Source organism: Nymphaea colorata, chromosome 3 (assembly GCF_008831285.2).
Source record: "Nymphaea colorata isolate Beijing-Zhang1983 chromosome 3, ASM883128v2, whole genome shotgun sequence".
Taxonomy (NCBI): domain Eukaryota; kingdom Viridiplantae; phylum Streptophyta; class Magnoliopsida; order Nymphaeales; family Nymphaeaceae; genus Nymphaea; species Nymphaea colorata.
The window spans coordinates 16371251-16396723 of NC_045140.1; the positions used below are offsets into that span (position 1 = coordinate 16371251).

Below are 25473 nucleotides of genomic sequence, written 5' to 3' on the forward strand. Positions count from 1 at the left end.
GGCTTTCCATATTGCCTTTCACGCCTTGGTTCAGCTCATGATAGGTCTTATCAGGGAGAGAAAGAAAGATCTGTGTGTGTGTGTGAGCGAGAGAGAGAGAGAATGGAAATTCAAAGAGTGAGACATTCATTATTATTCATCCAATCGGATAATTAATATGACAAAGAATCTTTAAAATTCCCCGGCTGAAGCTACAGGACAATAATAAAACAAGGGGAACGATATTTTTCAATATTAAACATTTAAACGTCAAAATAGCTGGTTCATTTCGTCTGCCGACGTTTCCTTTCGTCGGACAATATCTTGGCGAACCTGCAGATGCAAAAAATTTGCAGAAGTAATTATATGTCGCACTCAATTTCCGTAGTTAATTAATCTAAGGTTCCTACCATGCATGGAAGTAATTAAGAACAAAAACCATTAATATATATACCTCACAAGCGCGTCCTTGTTGGTGCCTTCGTCCTGGGCGGGTTCGAACCCCCCGGTCTCTAAGTTCACACGTGAAACTGGTTTGTTCAGCAAGGATTCACCGGCCTCCTTCAAGTTGGCGAGGTTTTTCTCGGTTGATATATCAACCGATGCTTCATCTCCGGTTAAATGATCGTGCTGTATATGTAGATAACATTAGCTACGGAACGTATTAAAAGCCGGTTACTTTCATATATCATATCACATGATCGGCAGAGTCTATGGTTGTTTATGCCTGGAGCTGATAGTAGATCATTCGTAGGGATGTAAATCGTAAGGAAGCATGTGAACCAAATGGGAACCCATGCTTCGAAAGAACATAAATACAGTTTGCGCAAGAAGTACCTGGATTCGCAAATAGTTTTTCTCTGAGCCAAGTGCCTGGAAGACGACGGAGAGATGGAAATCAACCATGTCCGCACTTGACTGGCTGAAAGTGTCGATCAAAGGGCTGCTCCCACCATTCAACAACCATCCCATCACTCCCCATTTTGCAGCCATTCCTGCAGTATATTTGTGCTCAGCTTTGGCCGATCCTGTCCCGATGGAGATGACTAAAAATCTTCCATAGTCTGTGGGTTTAACTGCGAAAAAATCTGGATTTCGTTGCACCATTTCAGAAGAAACTTCACTCACCGCCACCAATGTCTGCGTGTTTAGAGAAAAAGGAAAAGAAGTTAATCGCCAATTATGTAAATGCAAGAAACACGAACTCATGACATGAAGCGCACGCAACAAGCACAGGGTTTCACGTTGTAGTTTAAAGTTAGGGTGTCTGAATCAAACTCACCTTCTAATCTTCTTTTAGATTAAAAGGGCGCTTTTCATGTAACTATCCCAAATTGAAATTGCACTGACATAATCTTTGCAATCAGCTCTTGACTACAGGAATATTAAGAAAGACCTAATTTTCTAATGGGCAAGGGAACCCAAGGTTCTCTGACAACCTTTGACTTGGCCCCAATACAAATTTTTCACAACACGCTTTTGACTATGCTGTTTGCAAAGATAACGTTCGTTTTCTGATCGAGCACCTTTAAGTTTTCTGTTTTAAAACTAACTACGGATTCCATGTCTCAAAATGCAGAAAATAAAAGAAATAAATCATGGGAATTCGATTTATGGGAAAAAGAATTGGCAAAGATGTATATACGTAAAATCTGATTTATTTCTTTTAGGTGTTCATGATATTTTGAAAATTACGCTTTTCAACGAACGGAGACATGGCTGGATTCAACAAAAACCATTAACCTGATCAACTGTGTAGTGCTTACCGGATTATTCGCACAAACACCCCCGTCAACAAGGTCGAAGCTCCTAATAGTCTCTCCCTTTTCGTTCTTTGTATCAAAGTGGTGAGCTGGGAGGAAGGTAGGGGCGGCTGATGTGCTGATGCATATATCAGAGAGTAAGGCGTCTTTGGTGGGATCCCTTTTCAACTGCGCAGAAACAGAGGAGCCAAAGACATCAATTGATCAATTCCTCCAGTATCACTTGCATTATAAAGATGTATATGGCCATGAGCCTGACAATTTCTAACCTTATAAGAGGAGAAGATGACTGGCTGAAGATACTTGATATCGAAGGTGGGAATGACCACATTGGTTAGCGTTTGGTGCAATTTGGTGTCCCCAAGCTTGTCTTCCACGAGCTTGTGCAGATATTTACCATCATATTTTGGTCCAGCCAATCCAGCAGCCAACTTATGGACGACGCTCCATGGGCCACTGCATCTCATCAAATAAAAGCAACACAAACGGCCTCAATATTTGGACGAACCTGGAGAAGATAACTACAAGAATCCAGTATGATGCTGCCAACTTTTCTGTTTGCCGTCATAAAATATGCATATATAATGAATCTGAGATTGCAAGACTTATGCCTCTGAATAAATTTTCTTTAATTTGTTTTCGTTTTTGTTTGAAAACTTTGCAGCAACCAGCCTTTTCTAGTTGCCTATGGCTGCTTCGGCTTATAAACATGGGGACTTCACGTTGGAGTTTTGTATCTGGATAGGAGATAAGCCTACCTGGACCCGGGGAAAATCTTGGGGCAGTTGTCGAGATAAAAGGACACGATATCCTTGGCTGCATAAAGGGGTCGGTTGTCTGGACCAGGTGCAGTAAGCATGGCGGTAACCAGACCACCGGTGCTAGTCCCTGCTATGACGTCGAAGTAATCAGCAAGTCTGGCGTTCTCTCCGTCCAATTCCTGCTCACAAAAGAGAAGACACTTTGTCAGTCGTCTTCATTTTCCTCATGAAGAATCAAAAGATATACAAGATCAGTAATAAACAACCTAACTATACATAGCCATGCAGGAAGAAGCACTCTATACAAGGGATATTAGTTTGAAGTAAGCAATTAGCACCTGAAGTTGTGATTCAAGGAAGCTGAGGATGGTGCCCGGGATGATTCCTCTGACACCACCACCATCGATGCTCAGAATGGTAATGAGTTTACCATAAGCTGGTGGCTGGATGGGCTGTACTGGCGTTGTTGCTGCCATTGATCCAAGAAAGAGACAGAGAGAGATTTGGTGTGGTTCTAAAACTTCAAATGAACTGCACTATATATAAAGCTAAGCAAGATTGTTCAGAGGCCCGGAGGAAGAAGAAGAAGCTTTGCAGTTTGCTGTAAAGAGCGAGTTTGCTTGATGTTGCGAAGGCTCAACATTTTAGTATTTATAGAGCGAGAATATGGGAAGGGAGGTTCCTTTCCCCAAAGAAGAGGAGAGAAAGATGATGGTCTTTGGGATGACCAAGAACTTGGAATGTCTACTTTTTCAACAGTCAAGCAAGGCGGGTTCCACTCACTAAAGCGTTTGATAAGCTTTCACACTTATTGCGCTTGCCACTCATCTTCGTTATCTAAACGACAAAACAATTAATTGACCTTGCTTCCGAGTTTAGAAAAAGCTCAAGGGGTCTACGCCAGAATTTTTTTTGTGATTTAACATCTATGAAGTCGCAGAGATCAAAGCTATGCGGTTAGAAATTTGCAAAGGACAATTGATATAATCCACTTTAACTTGTCCGGCTTTTATCCTTTATCCAAGCGGCCCCTAAAATACCATTTTTTAGGAAAATGCATTTTAATCGTCTCCTTTTAAGCTAGATTTGGCCCCATCCAATGATAATATTTAAAATGTTTGAAAAATATTTATGCACAGATGTGATATTCATAATTATGTTAAGAACCATAAGAATTGATTTTCTTTAACATACATACCAAGAATTTTTAAAAACAGAAAAAGTTTTCAAAGCTTATGAAATTTTGTCTATACATTTAAAAATTACTTGTCACTCTTGTTACTGTTCTATAAATTAGGGTAGATTAATAAAATACTGTGTTACAAAGAAATATAAATCTACCCAAAGATGGGACAGGCTCATGGAACAGATATATATAAACTTGCTCCCATTGTTAAATCTCCTGTTTCTTAACTACGTAATTGATTGCCTCTCTAGATCGATTTGGTGCAGTTTGCTCCACCGAGTGAATGAGCACCTTATTCAGAAGGCTTCACGCGGGCCTTGACCATTTCCACAGGAACGGACGGGGCGGATCACCCAGTTTCAGTGCTCGTCTTTTTCAACGAAGCAGATTCTCTTTGAGGAGCGGGGAAACTGAGGGTCGTGGTTGAAGAGTACTGGATTGGAATGTCGTTATCGAAAACGAGTGCAAATCATTTAATGGCAGGGAACTGGTTAGACAGACCAGTCATCTTCTCTCTCTCAGAAACTGAAAATGAAAGAGTAACAGCGGTTTCTGAGACTGATAAAAAAGAAGAAATGGTAATAGTTATAGCCAGTTCTGCAAAACCATGAAGTCGCTCCAAATTGGAATCCAAGTATGAATTCCACCGTCGTAATGCACCAACCCGCTCGGTGCTCGCCGGTCAAATTCTGACGACGAAACCCCTTAGGGGTCCCCATCTCCGTAAGGGATAAGAGTCTTGATCAAACATGGATGGCTGAAACACGACTCGCTTCTTGTCTTGGCCCCGTCTCATCACATACATGATTGCTTACTGACACATTTTTCCGCATTTATGAAGGATTATATTAAGTATTAGAAAGGCCGGCCACCCCTGGCATGAGAGCACTGTATTTACGGGTAAAAAAATTTGGACGTTTTTAAAACGATTTATCAAGAAAAAAGAGGGAGAAGAAGGCAAAACTACACCCCTGTATGTGCTTGTTGCACTTCCTTTTATAGAAAAGGGGAAATTGTAACAATTAGGGCCAAGGTCATAACCATATAAGCAGGTGGATATATGAGTTATAGAAATTTTTGTGCGCCAATATGGTTTTGATGAAAATACCCCCGTTCACACAATAAAAAAAAAAAAAAACTTTTGGGAAGACAAAAATGAAATTCGAAAAAAGTAAAAAAAGACTCTAAAGGACAAACTTTAAAAAAAAATAATACTAAAATGTCCTCTTACTATGCTTGTACACTACAAAAAAACCCAAACATTACTGACGGCCGCCAAATGCCGCTGAACGTAGAACGCATGTCGATAATGGTTTTACCAACATTTTGTTCTTTTTATTTATTGACAAAGAGAGTGTCGGTTGCTCTTTTATTGATAAAAGGGAGTGACGGTAAAAATAGAGACACACTATATAGAAGCGTCAGTGTGGGGTATCATCAGCTCAGCTTAGACGTAGGTAAACATTGACTATTACAGACCTAGGTAATAATATGTTATTTCCAACATTTTAGAGTGGGACAGGCCATTGGTAAAATTTTTACTGACAAATAATTGGATGGCGGTTAAAGTTTTAACAATGTTTGACTTAAAAAACGTTATTACCTTTTATCGATGCTATTTAGGTGTCAATGAAATTCTTCCAAATGAAACAAACTATGTCATAATTTTTTCGAAAATCAAAATTACATATACATTTATCAAATGAAACAAAACAAAATAATAATTTGTTCATGAACCAAACATGTAAGTATAGCAAATGTTCAAACTTATATTACAATATAACTGATTCACTATAGTTAAATAATGTTGCAAATCAATTTTTAACAAAATGATAATATGAACAATTTCTGCTACCACAGTAATCTTTATTGCTGAGTAGTAAATCATACAAAGTTTGGCAGTGTCGGTGTATCTATAGTGAACATTAATCTATAGTGAACATTAAGAAAACATGTTAGTTATATCAAAAATAAAGTTTAACAAATACAACTCATTAACCGTTACAACAAATGAACTGTTACTAAACCTAGGTTCGTATCACCAAAATGTTGTGCCATAAATTGAATAACTTGAGCTTGAAATTGAAGAAACTGAGACTCAAACAAAAAACTTTATCCTTCAATGATGCTTTTTTTCCCCGTAGAGTACGTATTTCACTCTATTTAGAGGACAAACGGAACTCAAAATGACTAACACCAAGCCCCATCATTCATCACCTTGGAGTAGACATTATTACTTTCCATTGTATTTTGCATCTCTTGAGGTACTGTTTGGAGTTGCTATTTTAGTTATTCCTACAACATATATCATGAAAAATATAATTATTTGAGCATATGCATAACATATATATTGATGAGATAGAAGAATGTAATTATTTAAATGGGACTTACAATCACAACATTGGTTTTTCGGGTTCTTATTGGTCCTAATAGTGAACAGCTCAACACGTGATGGCTGCCGAGAACATTCTCTAAATTGTATATTGCAAATAATATGCTAGTTAATATGTTGCATGCGCCTGTGTATCTTTTTCACTAATTTCCCAAAACAAGAAAGCAACTTATTAAAAGAAATACATATTCATGATTTTGTGTAATGTTGTCATTATATTACAAACTCATTACATAGAAATGTAATATACGTACTTTCGATTACTTTTCAACAAAATAATTGATAATGGACTCTCAATGATCTTATAGGATGTTGTACGTGCTTATCAATTTCACTATTTTGGATCAGTTTTAAGGACATACGGTTGTTTGAATAATTTCCATTCTTTGTTTGTGAATTTATATTTGTCTTATTTTTATATATTAAAGTGGATGTCAGTATAATACTTTAACATAAACAATATGTAGTGGATGTCAGTACAATACTTCAATATACATGTACATGCGACTATAAATCTGTCTTGAATGACGCTGGAAGTTTTGAAAAATTATGGTATAACAATGGTGTAGCAAGGATCATGCGTCCATGTATTGATGTATGTCATCAAATATTGCAAATGTAAATATAAATACATACAAGCATATGTTTCTCATGTTTTCTCTTTCCATATCTTAGTTTATTCTTTTCTTTCTATTTTTCAACTACTCTTCTCACCTTAAAATAGTGAATATTGGAGAAAAGAAATCTCAAAAAAAAAAAAAAAACTTTTTATACAAGTTATGTCATTACTGGGGCTCGATAACTAAATTGGTTCGATTTAAGCCGTCAACAAAGACTTTTGGCCAGCCCAAAACCTACTTTGTATTAGGCTTGATGGCCAGCCCTGGGTGCCTTTGCTTTTTTTTCTTATTTAATGGTATTCGGAACATTTTGGCGCTATTGACGTGGACGATGCACTAGACCCACTCTTGAATCGGTCTGCCTGAAGCCGAGCTTCCAAAACGTGTCCACCCAGGGTGGACCATAAGCCAACCTTCTCCTCCTCCTCCTGTTCACTCCATCTAAGACAATTAACTAAGTATATCTACAGCCTCTGACGTGAGTCCCGGTGATTTACTTGTATATAGCACCTCCTTTGTCGACCGATCAAATTGGGATTGGATATCTACTCAAATTGATTCCAAAAAAGCTAGATATTGAAAAAAAAAAAATAACACTGATTAAGAAATCCTTGATTCGAATTTGAATTTGGTTTTGAATAAAGTGGACATTTTAAAGTCATGAGATATCATAATGCAGTTCAAGTACATTTGATTTGAACCCCATTTATTGACATCTTTATTAAAAAAAATTATTTCAGTTACAACCTAGCTTTATAAAAACCATTATTTTAATAATGTTTTGAAAAAAGAGTTTATATGTTTGTTGTGCTTGAGTCATTCCAACTTTGACTCCATTCTGAAAAACACACCGACTCTCTCCCTCTCTTTCAAAAAAAAAAACAAAAAAGAAAACAGACAGAAACGGTCTGCGAGCTGTCCCTACCAAGGAAAACAATGGAACTCCTAAAAGGAAACTTCAGTCAGGAATGCACCTCTGGTCCCTTGCAGTCTCCTCCACCAAACTGCTTCGCCCTTGTCATATATATCTTCCAACTATTTGAGTCATACATGTATAAAAATAGCCCCATTTATACATATTGACGGGCCACACAAGGTGTAAGAGTGAATTTATGCAAAAAGTATATAATATAATGTCTTTTTAGTGACTTCCCTAGGAAAAAACGAAAAAGTGAAAAAACTCGAGTCAAAGTACATGTCCTGTGAACAACGGGACACTTGGCTAGACTCGAACTCGCCCGGTTAAACTCGGCTCGAGCTCGACTCATTTATAAACGAGTCGAGTTCGAGCTTACAATGAAACTCGAATGAGTAAATGAGTCGAGTTCGAGTTTTAAGAACTCGACTCGTTTATACTCGACTCGACTCGTTTATACTCGACGAGTAAACAAATTTCATCCCACGTCATGAAATTTACTAGATATTTTAAAAAGAAGGATCATATTTTATTTAGACGAGCTAATCGAGTTAATCGAGTCGAGCTCGAGCTCGACTTTATTTAATCGAGTCGAGCTCGAGCTTGTGTTAGGTAGCTCGACTCGAGTTCGAGTCGAGTTCGAGCTCGAGCTCGTTGAGTCGAGTCGAGCTCGAGCTGGGCAAGCTCGAGCTCGACTCGGCTCGTGTGCAGCCCTAGGGACACTGGTCGATGAAAAATATGCTTCGGGGATGAAAAATATGCTTCGGGGTCAGGAGAAGGAGAAAGAGAGAAATTAATGTAAGAATGTCGTTCTATATTCTTCTAGAATTGTATATAGAACATTCTTCAATGAATTTAGTAAAGAGAGACAGCTCCTTGTGATATGTTTATGTTTCTAACTATTTGTACCTCTTTAGACTTTACTTTATAGTTGCACCAGCATGCCCTTTTTTCGGGTTAGCAAGGGGTATTAAATTCACCGCTCGAAAAAAGTTCGAAGGACCCCCTATTTCTCCTGCTTTCGAGGTTCTAAACTGCGTCGGTGTCAACGATAGCAACGGTGTACCCTTTAGCTTGGGTGCAGCATCCTAACACCTTAAGACATAGGAACATAGCACCCACGAGAATCGAATTAGAGATCTGCCTTAATACAAGCCCCTAGCTCGACCAGCTACGCTATGCCCCTTGAGACAATACGAGCATACACTTACGCTTAACTTTTTTAGTATAGAGTACATTATCTACTTAGGACACAAGCATACACTTACGCTTAATTCTTTTAGTATAAAACACATTATCTGCTTAGGGCAGATGGTGCTATGCCCCAATTACGCTTATACTATATAAGTATAAATAGGACTGGTCGAGCCATAAGCCAATTACGTAGGCAAAGATTTTCACTATTGTGTACACTTTTTCTGCACCTTGTCGTGCATAACAGGTCGCAGCGGATTGACATCCTTGCCGTGCATAACAGCTCGCAGCAGATTGACATTTGCTGTGGTGCTTAGATTCTGTACAGAGAGAAGCTCAACGATTTTTGGGCATTAATTTCTTCACTCCCTCACCCCTCCCTCTCCTAAAAATACTCGCTCAAAAATAAAGGGGAAAAGGAGAACGAGCTCTCTGTTGCTCGCATTAACTATGAAGAATAAAAGGCTTGTTGCAGTTCAGAGGATGGAGTGGACACGGGCGGAACGGTCACTCTCGAGATTCATCGTGTCAAATACCTGATTTTTCGGGATCGCAATTTTCATGGTTGCCTTTTCTTTTTCTTTTTTTAAGATGGTGGTCGTCAAGTGCCTTATTTATGTAACGACGTGGTGATTTTACAGAGATACACAAGCGGACAGAAACTGATTTTGGTAATCTATCCCTTGAACTAGTTAAAGTAAATTCAACTCTTTTGAAGAAACATACATATATTTAAAATAGCCCCATTTATACATTATAAATTACCTAGGAAAAAAGTGCTCAAGAATAATATTGCAACGTCTTTTTAGCGACTTACCTAGGAAAAAAATGAAAAAGCTCGAGCCAAAGTACTGGTCGATGAAAAATATGCTTCGGGGTCAGGAGAAAAAGGGAGACATTAATGCATGAATGTCGTATTCTATATTCTTCATGAATTATGTATAGAACATTCTTGCATGATCCATCCGTGTTAAACTGTTTTTCGGTAGCCCCACTTTCCCATGCCATTTGCTGATGATCAGCCGTCAAGTAGCTGTTTCCTCTCATTCAGTGAGCCCACAATCTTCTGAGCAATAAAATATATCTTTGTCAAGGAAAGGCTTTCGTCATCTCCCTCTCCATGCCAATTAAATGAAGGGCATTAATTTAGAGCATAGCTACTTAGTCACGTCCTCACTGTCTCTGTCAATGTTTTGTGTTAATCACCTTCAATCAATTAACAACAACATGACATGGCCCATCGATTTGCTCCTCTTAAATCACCTTTAACAATATGATATCCCCCATTGATTTTGGATTCCAATTTTTTTTCCTCCTTCACTTTTAAGAAAGTCAAGATTCTCAACCAGAAGAAACATGAGTCCCCAGATCGACCCACCCATAGAGCGGCCTCCAAATAGATATCTTCCACAAATCAATTGCTTATAAACCTCCTTACAGGTCCACATAATAAAGAAGTTGAAGGATCATTAACCAGAGTATATCAGTAGCTAGCGTCGACCAACCAACAGTCCGTTTATGAGTACTTGGTCGGACGCTGACTGTATCCATGCCTTATAAAAGAGGTGGGGACTTTGATCGCTCGATCTTGCATGCTTGGAAATAGGAATGGCGCGTTGTCTTGGGAAGAAGCGTACAAACCTAGTTCGCTTGTTTTTGTAGAACATCGAATTAAATTATTTTGAATATCAAATTTTCGCCAATGATCTATAAACAAACAGCGATAACGCTGCCACTATCTTGTCATGTTGGAGGGGCAAAGCCACAAACATCCATCCACTTAAACCACAACAATGCCTTGTCTTTTCAGAGAGAGAGAGAGAGTCATGAGAATCAAATCAGAGGCATGTCTCTTTGCCCGATCAAATACGATGTTCATACAGTTATTGAAGAGAACTGACAAAATGGAATTTCATTAGAAACAAAATGCAGTGACAAGGAGTCACCTAGCAACAATATAAGAAGAAAAAGATAAAAATGGCATAATAGAAAAAATAGTAAAGAAAGTAAGAGCAAATAACATGAAAAAACAGAAATCTGAGCAGGAAGGAAAGGCAAGAGGAGGGGGAGAGAGTGCGAGCTAATCAGAAAAAGAGAGAGGCATTCATTATTAGTAATTCTATCGGACAATTAATATGACAAACTATCTTAAAAGTTCCCCGGCCGAAGCTACAGGACAATAATAAAACAAGGGGAACAATATTAAGCATTTAAACGTCAAAATAGCCCCTTCCTACACGAGCCGTCTAGGCAGATCCCGTCAGCCGACGTTTCCTTTCTTGGGACAATTTATTGGCGAACCTGCAGATACAAAAATTTACATAAGTAATCATAGGACGCACTCAATTTCAGTAGTTAATTAATCTAAGCTCCCCACAATGCATGAAAGTAATCAAGAACAAAAACCATCAATTTATATACCTCACAAGGGCGTCCTTGTTGGTGCCCTCATCCTGGGCAGGTTCGAACCCGCCGGTCTCCAAGTTCACACGTGAAACTGGTTTGTTCAGCAAGGCTTCACCGGCCTTCACCAAGTTGGCAAGGTTTTCCTTGGTTGACTTATCAACCGATGATTCATCCCAGGTCAAACGATCATGCTGTTATATATAGATACTCAATAGTTAGAGATTGCACCAAATGGTGCACAATATCATATATGTTTTCAGATAACCTCGATTAAATTGCAGTTCCATACTTTTATCCTCTTTCTGAAAGTAGACAATTCAATTTCACAGTAAATAATACCTGGATGCGCAAATAGTTTTTCTCTGAACCAGTTGCTTGGAAGACGACGGAGAGATGGAAATCAACCATGTCACCACTTGATTGAGTGAAAGTGTCGATCAAAGGGCTGCTCCCACCATTCACCAACCATCCCAACATTCCCCACTTTGCAGCCGATTCAGCATTGTATCTGTGCTCATCTTTGGCTGAGCCTGTCCCGATGGAGATGACTAAAAATCTTCCATAGTCTGTGGGCTTAACTGCGAAAAAATCTGGATTTTGTTGCACCATTTCAGAAGAAACTTCACTCACCGCCACCAATGTCTGCGTGTTCAGATAAAAGGGAAAAGAAGTTAATGGCTAATGAGGTAAATGCGAGAAAGATGAACTCTGACACGCATGCGACAAACACAGGAGCGAACGCTTTTCACGTTGTAGTTCAAAATTAGAGCTAAACACTCTTTTTTCATTAATAATTTGATTAACATGGTTAAGATGGCCAAGAATCAATCTCAGCTTCTAATCTTCTTTTAGACGAAAAGGGTGCTTTTCATTTAATTATCTACCCAAATTGAAATAGCACTGACATAATTTATGCAATTAGTTCTTGAATGCTTGAATATTAAAAAGACTTAAATTTGCTAATAGGCAAGTGAAACCAAGAGTCACTGACAGCCTTTGACTTGGCGCCAATGCAAATTTTCACAATACACTTTTGACTATGCTATTCGAAAAAATAATGTTTGTTGTCAGCTCGAGCACCTTTAAGTTTTCTTTGTTAAATCTAACTACTTAGGCGGACTCCATGTCTGAAAATGCTGCAAATAAAAAAAAAATATTGAAATCTGTGTAGTGCTTACCGGATTATTCGCACAAACGCCCCCGTCAATAAGGTCGAAGCTCCTAATAGTCTCTCCCTTTTCGTTCTTTGTTTCAAAGTGGTGAGCAGGGAGGAAGGTAGGGGCGGCTGATGTGCTGATGCATATATCAGAGAGTAAGGCGTCTTTGGTGGGATCCCTTTTCAACTGCGCAGAATCAGAGGAGCCAAAGACATCAATTGATCATTTCCTCCAGTATCACTTACATGATAAGATGTATATGGCCATGACCGTGACAATTTCTAACCTTATAAGAGGAGAAGATGACTGGCTGAAGATATTTGATGTCAAAGGTGGGAATGACCACATTGGTTAGAGTTTGGTGCAATTTGGTGTCCCCAAGCTTGTCTTTCACGAGCTTGTGCAGATATTTACCATCATATTTTGGTCCAGTCAATCCAGCTACTGGCTTCTGGATGACGCTCAATGGGTCACTGCATCACATCAAACAAATAGTGGTTAATTAATCTAAGATCGCATGTAGATTTCATGACTCATGCTTATGAATAAGCTTTCTTTTCTTTTCGTTTCTTGTTTGTATTTTCTTTTCTTTAATTTTGCAACACGAGGTTTTACCGTGACCAGCCCTTTCCAGTTGCCTATGGCTACTTCGGCTTATTGAGAACGTGGGGCCTTCACCTTGGAGTTTTTTTGTGTCTGGAGAGGAGATAAGCCTACCTGGACTGGGGGAAAATCTTGGGGCAGTTTTCGAGATAAAAGGGGATGATATCCTTGGCTGCATAAAGGGGTCGGTTGTCTGCACCAGGAGCAGTGAGCATGGCGGTCACCAGACCACCGGTGCTAGTCCCTGTTATGACGTCGAAGTAATCAGCAATTCTGGCGTTCTCTCCATCCAATTTCTGCTCATGAGAAGGAAGACAATTTTTCAGTCAGCTTGCATGTACGTACATAATATATTTTTCTCCTTATGATAGATCAAAGATAAAGAGCACCATGTATGAAATTAGTAATAAACAGTCACCTAGCTATACTTATCCATGAAGAAATCTACGATTATTATGCAGTGTGTAAGTTAGTAAGCAATTAGTACCTGAAGTTCTGATTCAAGGAAGCGCAGGATGGCGCCTGGAATGATGCCTCTGACACCACCACCATCGATGCTCAGAATGGTGATGAGTTTACCATACGCTGGTGGCTGGATGGGCTGCACTGGCGCTGTGGCTGCCATTGATCCAAAAGAGAGATAGAGAGAGATTTGCTGTGGCTCTAAAACTTCAGTACTATGTCTAAAGCTAAGCAAGATTGTTCAGAGGCCCAGAGGAAAAAGAGGAAACTTTGCAGTTTGTTGTAAAGAGCTAGTTTGCTTGCGGTATGGGTGAGGCTGCGAAGGCTCAATAGTTTAGTATTTATAGAGCGAGAATATGGGAAGGGAAGTTCCTTTCCCCTCACAAGAAGAGAGAAAGGTAGATGGTATTTGGGATGACAAAGAACTTGGAATGACGACTTTTTCAACAGTCAAGCATGGCGGGTTCCGTGTCCGTCACTAAAACGTCCCAGTTGTGAGACTTTCCCACTTATTGCACTTCCCACTCATCATCATTACCTGAAAGACAAAAACGTTTAATTGCCGTGGTTCCGAATTTGGAAAAAGCTAAGGGTGGCCGCTCAACTTTCCTACGCCCGAAAATGATTTTTTTTTTTTTAGGTCGAAATATGGATGACTTAATATCTATGAATTTGCAGAGATCGGCGAGATATTTGCAAAGGACAGTTGATATAATCTATTTTATGTTGATACCATTTCTTTTGGAAAATGCATTAAGTCGGTCTCCTTTTGCGATTGATTCGAGCCGATCCAATAATAATATTTAAAATCTTTTGAAAATATTTATGCAGATGGGATACTTCATACTTATGTTTTGAACCAGAATTTTGAAAACCGAAAAATTTTCAAAGCTTATGAAATCTTGTCTATACATTTAAAAGTTACTTGTTACCCTTGTTATTGTTTCAGGAGCTGAGGCAGATTAACAAAATACTGTGTTACACAAAAAGGCAGATTAATAAAATACTGTGTCACACAAAAATATGATCTGCCGAAAGATGGGACAGATATATACAAACTTGTTTCCATTGTTAAATGGCCTCTTCTTAACTACGTAATGTTGCCTGTCTAGATCGATTTGGTGCAATTTTTTCCTTCGAGCTAGCTTGCTCGTTGAATTGGGGCACCTTATTCGGAAGTCTTCACGCGGCGGGGCCTGACCATTTCCATAGGAACGGAGGGAGCTGACGATCCGCTTTCAATCCCCCTCTTCTTTCAACGAAGCAGATTCTTTTTCGGAAGCAGGGTCTGTTCGGAATTGATTGAAGAGTACTACTAAAAGACAAAGAAAGAACTATACACTGTATCCTTCGATTAATCCATCCTGTAACGCCTTCAAAAACCCATCTGGAGCCATATATGCATATATCGTGGATTTTTTGCAAATTTAAAATGTTTTGGATGTGAATATCGTTATAGGAGACGAGTAATATTCATCAAACACAGGAAGCTGGTTAGACCAACCAGTAATCTCTCCCTCTCTCTCTTAAACTGAAAATGAAAGAGCAACAGCTGTTTCTGAAAATAGTTGTAGCCAAGTTCTGCAAAACCATGAATTCATTTTAAGCGGAGTTTGACCCATCGCCCAGAAAAACGCCGAAGCCTCCACCCAACCACTCGTTCTAAGTTGGGTTTCAAGGCCGAAGCCTCCACCCAGCCACTCGTTCCAAATTGGGTTCCAAGTATGAATTCATTGTCAAAATGCATGCTATTGCGAGCCAATTCTGACCACATCTCCGGAAAAGATAAGCTGTCTTGATCAAACATGGATGGCTGAAACACGACACGCTACTTGTCTTGGGCGCCTCTCATCACATATATAGTTGGTTACTACCAACTATTTTTCGTATTTATGAAGACATATATTATGCATTATAAAATCCCTCTTGTCATATGTATTGAATGCCGGTCACCCAAGGCATGAGAGTACTCAATTTAGGGGTAAAAGCATTTCGACTTTTTTTAAACGAATTATCAAGAAGAAAAAGATGGAGAAAAGGGCAAAGGTAAATTTTTTTATACGAACCTTTGTTCTTATTATGTCGTCATAGGTTCTAACTTCTAGGTATTTTATTAATGCTACTCTATTTATCGAACCTTTGTTCCTCTAACCAGCCGTATTTTGAGCAGGGTTAGTTTGTTTGTTCTCATTTTTTCTCTTTCGATTTCGTGGCTTATTCTTTTCTCTCTCTTTTTCCAACTATTCTTCTCATCTTAAAATGGTGAACATGGAAGAAAAGAAATCTCAAACATTTATCTGACTTCTTATATACGTATATGTCGTTATTGGCCACCTAATCCAATAATGCCAAAGAATGTTACAACTGCAGGAAAATCAAATACACACAATAATAAAACAACGGGGATTATTACAATTACACATTCAAACGTCAAAATAGTTAGTTCCCACACGACCCGTCTTGGGAGAACCCATGAGGCGACGTTTCCTTTCCTGGGAAAGTATCTTCGCAAACCTGCAGACGTGAAAAATTTGCATGACTAATTAAATGACATGAACGCTAAATTTCAATATCAAATTAAACTAAGGAAGCCAGCCAACCCTCCCCATGCATAAAACTAGCTAAGAAAACTCCCCAATTAAATGATATATACACCTCACAAGCGCGTCCTTGTTGGTGCCATGGTTCTGGATGGGTTCGAGCCCGCCAGTCTCCAAGTTCACACGTGAAACAGGGCTGTCCAGTAGGGCTTCACCAAGTTGGCGAGGTTTTCCTTGGTTGATATATCAACTGCTGATGCGTCCCCGGTTAAATCACTATCCTGCTACGTAGAAATATCTATACCCATGACTACCCATTGTACTAAAAAGGAGAATTTCATATTTTTTTATAAGTTTTTTCTTTTATGATAGAGATACACAGCTCTGTCACCATCACATGGCCATCAACTCCAGTTAAAATATCGGGTAGGCAAAGAAACAAGACATTTTTTGTTTTTGTTTTAGCGGTATTTCAGTAGCTTGAAAATATAATTCGGTTTTCTTTTCTTTTTTTTTTTTTGAAATTAATTTTCACTCTATTATCTTAAAATCAATTTTCATCAAGTTTGACATAGTAAGATCTGGCATTTACCCGTTTTCCCTTACAGTGCAGCTCAATGCATTTCATATATACTAAAAACATGAAAATGTTAATATACAATGAGAATTTCCAAGGATATTATTTACTTTTTATGCTTAATTAATATAACTGCAACGTAAATATTTAAAGTTCTCTGAAAACTAAAACGAAGAAAAATTGAGGAATTGAAAAATAAGTCAGAATTTAAACAATGTTTTTTGAAATTGGTACTTGTAATTAATCTTAATGTTACAATGAAAAACCTGTGAGAAATAAATTAGAAAGCAGGCGAATACCGACTCCAACGAAAAGGTATATCCACAGCATAATTTGTAAAGTCGAAGGTTAAAAGGCCCTTTTTTCATGCATTGAATTTTGGTCCCTTCATATCTGGCTAGCCCAGACTCGTTCCATACTTCCATTTATTTCCTTCCCCATTTGAGAGTGACTCTTGACCCACCAAAAACGTTACGAAGGCGATGAGATCACCATGAAAAGGTTCGGACAACTGCCCTCGTAAAATTTTATTATTTCTTTCTTCACTGTGAAGAAGAAATCAGTGTATATATATATATATATATATATATAAGACGAAGGCCTTTTTGGAACCATGTGAATGGATGAGGTTCATTTTGTTGAAAGCCATTTGTTTTTTGTTATCATAAATAAATACCTGGATGCGCAAATAGTTTTTCTCTGAGCCAAGTGCTTGAAAGACGACGGAGAGATGGAAATCAACCATGTCCGCACTTGACTGGCTGAAAGTGTCGATCAAGGGGCTGCCCCCACCATTCAACAACCATCCTATTACTCCCCATTTTGCAGCCAATCCTGCAGTATATTTGTGCTCAGCTTTGGCCGATCCTGTCCCGATGGAGATGACTAAAAGCCTTCCATGGTCTGTGGGTTTAACGCCGAAAAAATCTGAATTTCGTCGCATCATTTCCGCAAGAACTTCACTCACCGCCACCAACGTCTATATATATGTTCAAACAAAGAAGAACATAGGTAAATTAATGGCAAATGATGCAAATGCATGAGGGATGAACTCTCATTACAAGTTACATGCACATACAGTCAGGTTCAAACTCAGAGATATATTAAAGAATCTGTAAATTTGCTAAAAAGGCCGCCCAATGGCAATATGCAAGTCAGATTACAGAGAGATTAACTTTTTGTTTTATTAATTTTAACTCAAAAGAACAGTAAAAATGGCTGCGGGTAAGGGCCGGATCCGTTAATACGGCAATGGCATGGTGAACCGCGTGTTGCTTACCGGATTATTAGCAGCGACGCCTCCATCGACAAGGTTGAAGCTCCTAAGCTTCTCCCCGTGTTGGTTCTTTGTTTCAAAGTAGTGGGCTGGGAGGTACGTGGGGGCTGCAGATGTGCTGATGCATATATCAGAGAGCAATGCGTCTTTGCTAGGGTTCCTTCTCAGCTGAGCAAAGACAATATTGGCGATAAGCACACCAATTCAATTAATCCTTCAATTCTCAACATATAAAGTTCTATCTATATAACCATGCATGGATGTGGTGATCGTATTAATGGCGCTAACCTGAAAAGAGGAGAAGACGACGGGCTGAAGAAGTTTGATGTCGAAGGTGGGAATGACCACATTGGTTAGCGTCTGGTGTAATTTTGTGTCCCCAAGCTTGTCCCACACGAGCTTGTGCAGATATTCACCGTCATATCTTGGTCCAGTCGCTGCAGCTACCAACTTCTTGATGCGATTAATCCATGGGAGACTGCACCCGCTCATCAAGACGCCAATGCAACAGAAACGAGTTCAATTAGATGACAGTGCTCCAGTTGGCATGAAGCTTTCCAATTCTACTGTTATTGTTACCAAGTAATTGACATTTGAACATAAGCACCTAGCTTAAAGAGAATGATTTCAATACATATAGAGTCAGGATATTTTAAAAATTATTTAAACAGAAATGTTATTTTTAACATTTTCATTTTTAATTTTTTTTTTTTTTGTCATTACAAAAGGTTTTTTTTTTAATTAACCAGAAGTATTTTTATCATTAATCATTCTGAGGTGTACATAACCCTCTTCTTAGTTTAAAGGGAAAGGCCACCAAACTATTCATTTGCTTGTAATATCTCAATTCATATAGCAATATTGACAAGCGTGCACGACCATTGATGTAGTCCCTGTTGTCACACAAAGGGTGATCGATCAGGTGGGTCGAACGCTAGGTCGGGAATACTTTGTTGACTTAAAATATTGAAGAGAACGATCTATCTGTAGAGGAAAAACTTACCTGGATTGTGGGAATATTCTGGGGCAGTTATCGAGGTAGAAGGGTACGATATCCTTGGCTGCATAAAGCGGCCGGTTGGCCGCACCAGGCGCAGTAAGCATGGAGGCCACCAGACCTCCCGTGCTTGTCCCAGCTATGACGTCGAAATAATCTGCAATTCTTGCGTTTTCCCCATCCAGTTCCTGCTCATGAGAAACAAAATTAAATTTTCAGTCTCCAACTGATACACACATTGTTAGGAATTGGGACTGAACTACACCTCGCTTGCGATGCATGTCCATGGAAAACTGTATGATGATTTGCAGTGGATAGGTGATATTAGTTTGATGTAGGCAATTGGTACCTGGAGTTGTGCTTCAAGGAAGCTAAGGATGGTAGCCGGGATGATGCCTCTGATGCCACCCCCATCAATGGCCAGAATGGTGATGAGGTTACCGTCGGTTGGTGGCTGCAGCGCCTGCACTTGCATTGTTAATGCTACCATTGATGAGGGGGAGAGGGAATATGTGTGTGTGTGTGTGTGTTACTAGAACTTCAAAGGAACAGTATGAAATTAAGCAAGCTCGTTGTGCAGAGCCCGGGAGGAAGAAGCTCTGGAGTTGGTAATAAAGGGTGGGAGGGACGATCAGGGGTATTGTGTTGAGGAATGGTGAGCCTACGCTTAGAATTTATAGCTATAACGACAATATGGGAACCTCCTTTCCCCTCAATGAAATGAAAAATATGGCATCTACGATGACTCAGTCGGACAGTCGCTACACAAGTTCACGCGTTTGAAATGCTCGGTCAAGTGATGAAGCGTACACATCAGAGCTGAAGTTCCACGATGCTACAGTGTTTAAAGGATCTATCTCTTCCTAATTGGAAACTTTCAAGCACTCATTTCTTTAAAGCCACTTTTTGATAACCACTTTTTATTATTATTCTTTATTTACTTTAAAGAGCATTTTGATCATCATACATCCTATGCACAATTTTCTATTCACGAACCTGGACCGATCCCGTGTACGGAAGCCTGGAGCCCAGGTTCCAGACCAAGTCTGTTGACCGGTTGTTTGACTTGGTTACAGCGCCCGTTGAACGAGGGTGGACTCTATCCAACCCCATACGTCAACCTCCTCCTCCTCCACCTGTTCACTCCGTCCAAGCCAATTAAGTCTAACTTACAGCTGCCCCTCTTAATTAGAGGTACGCAGTCTCTGTGATTCACATGACACTTTATTGACTTATTGGCATCTTTATATATGTAACTGTGGAATAAATACAAATGGCAATAGAAAAAATTTAAAAAAAAATTGCGTGTAAGAAACCACTAGTGGAACTAGTCCACGATCAATTATTTATCTTCAATAAACGTATATAAAGTCAAAATTGATACTGTTGATTTGATCTTAAGCATCCATTACTGACATGCTCAGCTTATCCCCACCTTCACCAGAATGGTGCTGCGGACATGGTGTCGACCATCAGACCAGACTAACAAACCTAGTGCGTATCCATCTTTAGCTCCTCTCTGCACTTGTGCAGCAACCTGAAACTTCCTTTCTTCGCCGATTGCCCCCAACTCCAAACTTTTTGGCTCTACAGATACGAAAATTCCGGGAGATGATCGGACTCGAACGGTGCAAGTGGCCGGAGCGCCGCCCACATTCTTAACTGTTCGTGAGATGGTATCTGAGCCAGTGAGGTTGATGAAAGTAATTGAAGGCTAATTCAAGTCCCCAACCTTGGGCGTCTCGGAGGGACAGTTGTATGTCTTGTTGGTGATGTGAGCAACAAAATCTGTCATAATCGATGGCACACAAGAATCTAAGATAATCCTTAATGCCGATGTCGTAAACCAAGCCTGGATCTGTGACCCTGTTTGCATGAACACGTCCTGCTCCATAGCCAAATGGCGTTGCCTTTACCAGAGAGGCGTTGAGCATCGATTCCTTCTTGTTGTCAGCTTGCATCGCTTCAAAAAAAAGTAAGCAAATACATATTATAATTGATATCAGAAGAATAGTGTTTAGGTTTTAATAAACTAGAAAAGTTACAAAATCGATCAGTAACAGTACAATATCTCAACTGTAATCTCACTGGCGACTATATTTCCAGAAGGCATGATTAAAGACAGAATGCAACTTGGGGTAGTACCCTTACTAATTGCTGGCTTAATAGCTGCTGGATGAGCTCTTTTGAATAAGCCCACCATGCCAGAGACATGGGGGCTTGCCATTGATGTTCCGGAATCAAAATTATAAGGCACATAGCGCTTGTCGTAAGGAACACCTGTGGGTGATGTTGCTTCACTATATGCAGCAAGGCCATTCACTCCCGGCGCCGTAATATCACGCTGTCACATGAAAACGAAAGACATGATCACGAGTCTTAATCTTAGTCTACTTCACATAAAAATGTCACAGAACCTTGACATCTATATATGATCTTGTTTTCTACTGTAAAATCAAATTTTTATTGGAGTTCCCTACAAAGTTGTGGCATCCAAATTGATTTGCATGAGTTTATATATAACTTGGTTCAAATAAAAACTTGTGCAGGCTGAGAAGTCGTCCTTGCAATAGGCATAGGCAATGACTTGCACAAAGATAGGCAAGCAGTGTGCCGTGTCATTGTTTATTTTTGTTTTTTTTATTAGATTGTCTCTTGAGATCTCGGAAACCACATCCAATACACCAGAAATCTCTGACCTGTGGAAGCAAAGTTGGTGCTGCTGCAGAATTACATTCCGAAAAGTTGGATGATGATTCATTTTCCTTCCATATCCATTTTTGCCTGGGTTGAACTTAATTTTGTTGCAAGGAATTTGATCTGACTTAGTGGTTGCAAAATTTATGCTCTAATTTTTTTAGAAAAATACATTTATATGCAGAAACTAGATTGCTTGCAGCAACAAGAATCTTAATGTCTTCCAAATCAAGTTTCTCGCTTACCTGAACTGAGTTAGGCTTTTAGGCATGATGTGAGTTCTACTAATGTATGCATTGGACAGCTTAAGTCAGAATCGTTCAGGCCTCTTTGATCGTCTTCCAAATCTGTTTAGGCTCAGCTGCCATGTAACCTTAGTCTAGTTAGTTTAGAAAGTAAAGATTTTAAAGTAGGATTACCAAAGCACTATGGAGTTGGAGCACAAATTAAACATACGTGACAAGCTAGTCCTTCAAAGCAACGATAGTTTAGGAATTATTTAATTTTCAATTTTTGTGATTAAGTTAGTAGCATTACTCCTGAATATTATTTTGTGAATTCTTCGATTTGTTTCCATTTATGGTAATAGAAGTGCATCTTTTGATCTTTATTTCTTAATATTTATCTATTCCCTATGTTCAATCAGGATTTGCTACATAGTGGATTCTGGTTATAAATTTAAAGTATGGTGCACGGTTTTCATTGTCTTTTATCGAAAATATCATTTTAAAGAATTTTAAGATTGAAATGGCATGAATTTTTTGTCCCAAAAAGTAATTTCTACTGCATGTTAGGTATGGTTTGCTACATTATTTAGTGATCAAGATTGTTTAGTTTTATTTTTCTTTTAGAATTTTGAATCTTTTTCATTAATCTTGGACATTGGTAGAAAGGTTCGTTTTTTTGCTTGCCTTATATTTAATTTGATTCTTCATTTTTTATGTGAGATTTTATTTCTCTGATAATCAAGGGATTCAAAGGGTCCGACATACACTATATTACTTTATAAATAAGGTTGCGGGTGGCATTTGGGTTTTTGTCTGTTGCAGTTTTAGGGTGGGCTTCCCTTAGCCCTATGGGAGAGAGTACTCCTTATAGGGAATTAGGGCATTGCATGCATGTCTAAAATGTTTCTGTGTGTAAGAACAACCAGAGTAGTCGAGGCTAGCCAACTGGTCAGAGCGAGGGTCTTGCTTGATTTCCACTTTGTCGCACTTGTTGATCATTCTTGGTCTACTTCAGTCATTGAAGGAGATTTCTGAATCTCGAAGCCCTGAACTGGGTGAGTATGATGACTGGAGCATGTGGGCAAGGTAAGTCTACCATTGTTGGATGCCCCGACAATGCCATGTTTAGTTTGGACCTGGCATCATAAGGACTTCACACTGGAGGAAATAGTTGCCAAAACCTTACATTGTGACAGCTAAACAGCATGAGGAAGGCATTGGGTAGGGTAAAGTTCAGAGTCGACCAAATGGGCTTGCAAGTGGCCATCGGGAACAGATGCTTGAAGGTTCGTAGTTTTGACTTGTTATGTTGCAAGGAAAATCACGTTTGTAATGTTAATTGAACTCTTTCAAATATTTTGATGGAACTTATTGGGATGCAAGGGCGCCTTGTTCCTTATCGACCATTGCACTGGTTCAGCCATAATGGTTATTCAACTATTTGAAGGGTTAATAAGTCGGGGCAGTGGCACATTGAAGCAATCTTGGGAGTCAGTGCGCATTGTGTCTTTCCGGGTGATCGACTCCTTAGAAAGGAAATTATTTTGCTGGTTCCCAAGGAAACAACACTTGGAATATAAGGGTGGTTACTTATCTGGATATCGCTAGATCAAAGGACTGAATGGAAAATAAATCTTGGAAGGAAAAAAGTTATGCTGCTGCCCCTTGGGTCATTGGCCATTGTTTGAAGGAGCCATATTTATGGTTCAATCTGTATGCATCTGGGTTAAAGGTAATGAGATGCTAGTCTTTGCAATGAGGGATAATAATCTGCTTAGTTACGAAAGCTATCAGATATTCTTCAAGAAAGTGCCCTCTTGGTCTCCACAATATTTATTTGAGAACAGATTGCTGGCTGAAGGCACAGTGCAGAAAACAGCTCAAAAGAGCTGTAAGTGACTGCATCTGCTGTGGGTACACTGCATCTTCTGAGAATGTAGCCATGTTGTGGACACATTAAAATTGTTGTGAGAATGCTCTCTGATCAGGGTTTGGGACCCTGATGCCTTCTTTGTAGGCTATTTAATGTTGGGGGTGTGGTCGTTGGGTGAGTCGCATCGCATGCGTGCGTCAAGCCTTCTTTGACGGCGCTCTGCCGGCACACATAGTCTGCCCAACATCCGGTGAGGTAGGTGGGGGTCGCTGTTTACTCTCCGGCAATGACTGTAAAGAGGGGTGGAGGAATGATGGTGGAGGCAACTGGGAAGAGACCCAGGGGGGCGGGCCTTCAAGATACTTGGTGCCACCGCCATAGTTTTCGAAATAGTTTTATTAAGGGGCCCTTCAAGATCCTTGGCCGCCATAGTTTCGAAGTAGTTTTGTTTATTTTTGATGCTATGGTGATTGGTTATCTCAAAAGGAGACAATATGTGAAGTGTGTATATGTGAAAAGAAACGCACACTTCACACGTCGCCTCAGCATGCGTTGTATTCTTCAAGTAAAACTAACGGATGCCTTTGCTTTTATAAATGACTCCATATCCTTGCTAATTTCTCTATATGACCCGTATATGGAACAATTACTATTTTGTAATAAGAGCTAGTAACTGCAGACAAGTCACAAAAGTTTAAAGCATAAACCCTCAACAAAGAAATGAGGCATTACTTATGTGCATATTTTAAAGAGGGAGGAGGGAGGGACAGGTCTCAGTTGCAAGTCGAAGAACCTAACAATCCTCAAAGAACTGAAGAGCATGGACACTAGGACCATTTGGTACAATCTCTAACTATTGAGTATCTATATATAACTTGGTGAAGGCCGGCTAATCTTTGCTGAACAAACCAGTTTCACCTGTGTGGCAGGTCAGGACGACGACACCAACAAGGACGCACTTGTGAGGTATATAAATCATTGTCACAAAAAACGGGGACGGGTATTAAACGGCGAGGAAAAAAACGGGTATAATACGACAAAGTTTTATATATTGAGAATAAAACGGGAAAAGTTCGGCAATTTTTTTTTTTAAAATAAACATTTAATACATCTTAAAAATTATAAAAAATAATAATTAATAAAAAAACGGTAAAAAACGAGAAAATAGCTGCAAAAAACGAAAAAATAATGTATAATACGGGTATTATATGGGTATTATACGTGTTTTTTGTTTTTTGACGTTTTTTTAAAAAAAAACGAAAATAGTATGGGTATTATACGGTAGAACTATTTTTGGAGTTAAATACGTGTTTTTTTTAAAAAAACGGCATTTTTTGTGACCATGAATTATAAATTATAATTAATGGTTTTTGTTCTTCATTGCTTTCATGCATGGTGGCGAGCTTAGATGAATTAACTACAGAAATTGAGTGCGCCATATGATTATTTATGTAAATTTTTTTATGTGCAGGTTCGTCAATAAACTGTCCCAATAAATTTGGCTGGCGAACTTCACCAGTGAGTGCAGGCACACCCTGGGGTAAAGGGTTGCCCTGATTTGAGGAAGGGAAAAGGACATGGTTAGAATTAGGTTTTGACTGGGCTTATAATTGGCTCCATTTCACTTTTCTTCATTCTGCTTTTAGGGAATGGGTGTTCCAGACTGGAGGAGACACAAGTCCCCAACTTGAGTTTGTTTATGTTGGAACATCAAAGGGTCGTCTCCTTAAGTTGCAGAACGAGTCGGTCTCGGACTCGGAAGGGTCTTGCACAAACACGGGAAGCAGTTGGAAGAGCACACCCAGCTTCTCACGGCCTCCAACCACTGTCAGCTACAGGACGGACGA

The 25473-nt window shown here is 39.2% G+C and overlaps 3 protein-coding genes and 1 pseudogene across 3 annotated transcripts; all 4 read right to left on the minus strand.

Moving 5' to 3' along the window:
* Nucleotides 1-204: 204 nt before the first annotated feature.
* Nucleotides 205-3091, minus strand: LOC116250850 (patatin-like protein 2). Its single transcript, XM_031624800.1, has 7 exons — nt 2842-3091; nt 2501-2682; nt 2012-2198; nt 1746-1910; nt 817-1119; nt 434-609; nt 205-312 (listed from the first exon to the last, which is right to left on the minus strand). The coding sequence occupies exons 1-7, from the start codon at nt 2977-2979 to the stop codon at nt 264-266; spliced, it is 1200 nt and encodes a 399-aa protein (XP_031480660.1). The 5' UTR covers nt 2980-3091; the 3' UTR covers nt 205-263.
* Nucleotides 3092-10810: 7719 nt separating this feature from the next.
* LOC116250779 (patatin-like protein 2) lies at nt 10811-13734 on the minus strand. Its single transcript, XM_031624711.2, has 7 exons — nt 13465-13734; nt 13092-13273; nt 12661-12847; nt 12396-12560; nt 11557-11859; nt 11233-11408; nt 10811-11112 (listed from the first exon to the last, which is right to left on the minus strand). The coding sequence occupies exons 1-7, from the start codon at nt 13600-13602 to the stop codon at nt 11058-11060; spliced, it is 1206 nt and encodes a 401-aa protein (XP_031480571.1). The 5' UTR covers nt 13603-13734; the 3' UTR covers nt 10811-11057.
* A 2040-nt stretch (nt 13735-15774) lies between these two features.
* Nucleotides 15775-19458, minus strand: LOC116250778 (patatin-like protein 2; annotated as a pseudogene).
* A 791-nt stretch (nt 19459-20249) lies between these two features.
* On the minus strand, nt 20250-24056 carry LOC116250337 (subtilisin-like protease SBT5.3). The gene is made up of 4 exons (XM_031623966.1): nt 23904-24056; nt 20975-21173; nt 20562-20792; nt 20250-20509 (listed from the first exon to the last, which is right to left on the minus strand). Exons 1-4 carry the CDS (start codon nt 24054-24056, stop codon nt 20250-20252), a joined length of 843 nt encoding a protein of 280 aa, XP_031479826.1.
* Nucleotides 24057-25473: the final 1417 nt, after the last annotated feature.

Excerpts from the sequence above, each read along its gene's own strand:
- LOC116250850 (XM_031624800.1), bottom strand. The coding sequence starts at position 2,979 with ATGGCAGCAACAACGCCAGTACAGCCCATCCAGCCACCAGCTTATGGT. Across the intron at positions 2,199-2,500 it reads AAGATTTTCCCCGGGTCCAG|TGGCCCATGGAGCGTCGTCC; the intron begins GTAGGCTTATCT and ends GATGAGATGCAG. Across the intron at positions 610-816 it reads AAAACTATTTGCGAATCCAG|CACGATCATTTAACCGGAGA; the intron begins GTACTTCTTGCG and ends CTACATATACAG.
- LOC116250779 (XM_031624711.2), bottom strand. The coding sequence starts at position 13,602 with ATGGCAGCCACAGCGCCAGTGCAGCCCATCCAGCCACCAGCGTATGGT. Across the intron at positions 13,274-13,464 it reads TCCTTGAATCAGAACTTCAG|AAATTGGATGGAGAGAACGC; the intron begins GTACTAATTGCT and ends TCTCATGAGCAG. Across the intron at positions 12,561-12,660 it reads TCATCTTCTCCTCTTATAAG|TTGAAAAGGGATCCCACCAA; the intron begins GTTAGAAATTGT and ends GATTCTGCGCAG.
- LOC116250337 (XM_031623966.1), bottom strand. The coding sequence starts at position 24,056 with ATGGCGGCCAAGGATCTTGAAGGGCCCCTTAATAAAACTATTTCGAAA. Across the intron at positions 21,174-23,903 it reads TTTACAGTCATTGCCGGAGA|CGTGATATTACGGCGCCGGG; the intron begins GTAAACAGCGAC and ends TTCATGTGACAG. Across the intron at positions 20,793-20,974 it reads TAAGCCAGCAATTAGTAAGG|CGATGCAAGCTGACAACAAG; the intron begins GTACTACCCCAA and ends TTTTTTTTGAAG.